Source organism: Gavialis gangeticus, unplaced genomic scaffold (assembly GCF_001723915.1).
Source record: "Gavialis gangeticus isolate Ggan-Ray unplaced genomic scaffold, GavGan_comp1, whole genome shotgun sequence".
NCBI classification, from domain to species: domain Eukaryota; kingdom Metazoa; phylum Chordata; order Crocodylia; family Gavialidae; genus Gavialis; species Gavialis gangeticus.
Genome location: NW_017728994.1, coordinates 46,238,105 through 46,238,701, shown reverse-complemented (window position 1 = coordinate 46,238,701; position 597 = coordinate 46,238,105). Strand labels below are relative to the sequence as shown.

Sequence of the window (597 nt, the reverse complement as noted above, 5' to 3'; positions counted from 1 at the left end):
TAGGGGGGGTGAGAAGTCCCTAATCCCCCAGGCTTGGGGGGGGGGCAGGAGGCCCCTAATACACCAGCCCTGGGGGGCAAGAGGCCCCTAATGCCCCAGGCTTGGAGGCGGGGGTGGGCAAGAATCCCCTAATACCCCAGATTTGGGAGGGGCAAGACGCCCCTGATGCCCCAGCTCAGAGTTGGGGGAGTGATGGCAAGAAACCCCCGGAGCCTCCCTTCCCACCCCCGCCACCACTTACCGTGGAGCCGCTGCAGGAACAGGGCGGGACTGGCTCTTCCGGGTCACCCCGGGAGGACTTCCGGGAGGAGGCGCGAAGAGGCGACCACTTCCGGGTCAGGCAAAGCGGTTCCCGGCGCGCGCGTCGCCATGGGGACGGCGGGGCCCGGCTGGGCGGAGGTGGTGCGCGGCGCGCGCAAGACCGCGTTCATCCGGGACGGTAGCGCGCCCCCCACCCCGCGGGGCCCGATCCGGGGAGGCCCCCAAAACCGCTGACCCCCCCCTTCCTCCCCCGCAGGCCGGCGGAGCGTGCACTACGCGCTGGGCGCGGGGCGGGAGCTGGTCGAGGAGTACGAGGCGGACAGCGGGCGGCTGCTG

General features: G+C 72.0%; 1 protein-coding gene across 1 annotated transcript in view; it reads left to right on the top strand.

Moving 5' to 3' along the window:
* Positions 1–337: 337 nt before the first annotated feature.
* Positions 338–597, top strand: part of DPCD (deleted in primary ciliary dyskinesia homolog (mouse)) — a 10,375-nt gene continuing 10,115 nt past the window's right edge. Inside the window, exons 1-2 of the mRNA XM_019502718.1 lie at positions 338–439; positions 518–597. Of these exons, the coding sequence (XP_019358263.1) occupies positions 370–439; positions 518–597 (150 nt within the window). The 5' untranslated portion in view covers positions 338–369. The remainder of the gene's footprint in view (positions 440–517) is intronic.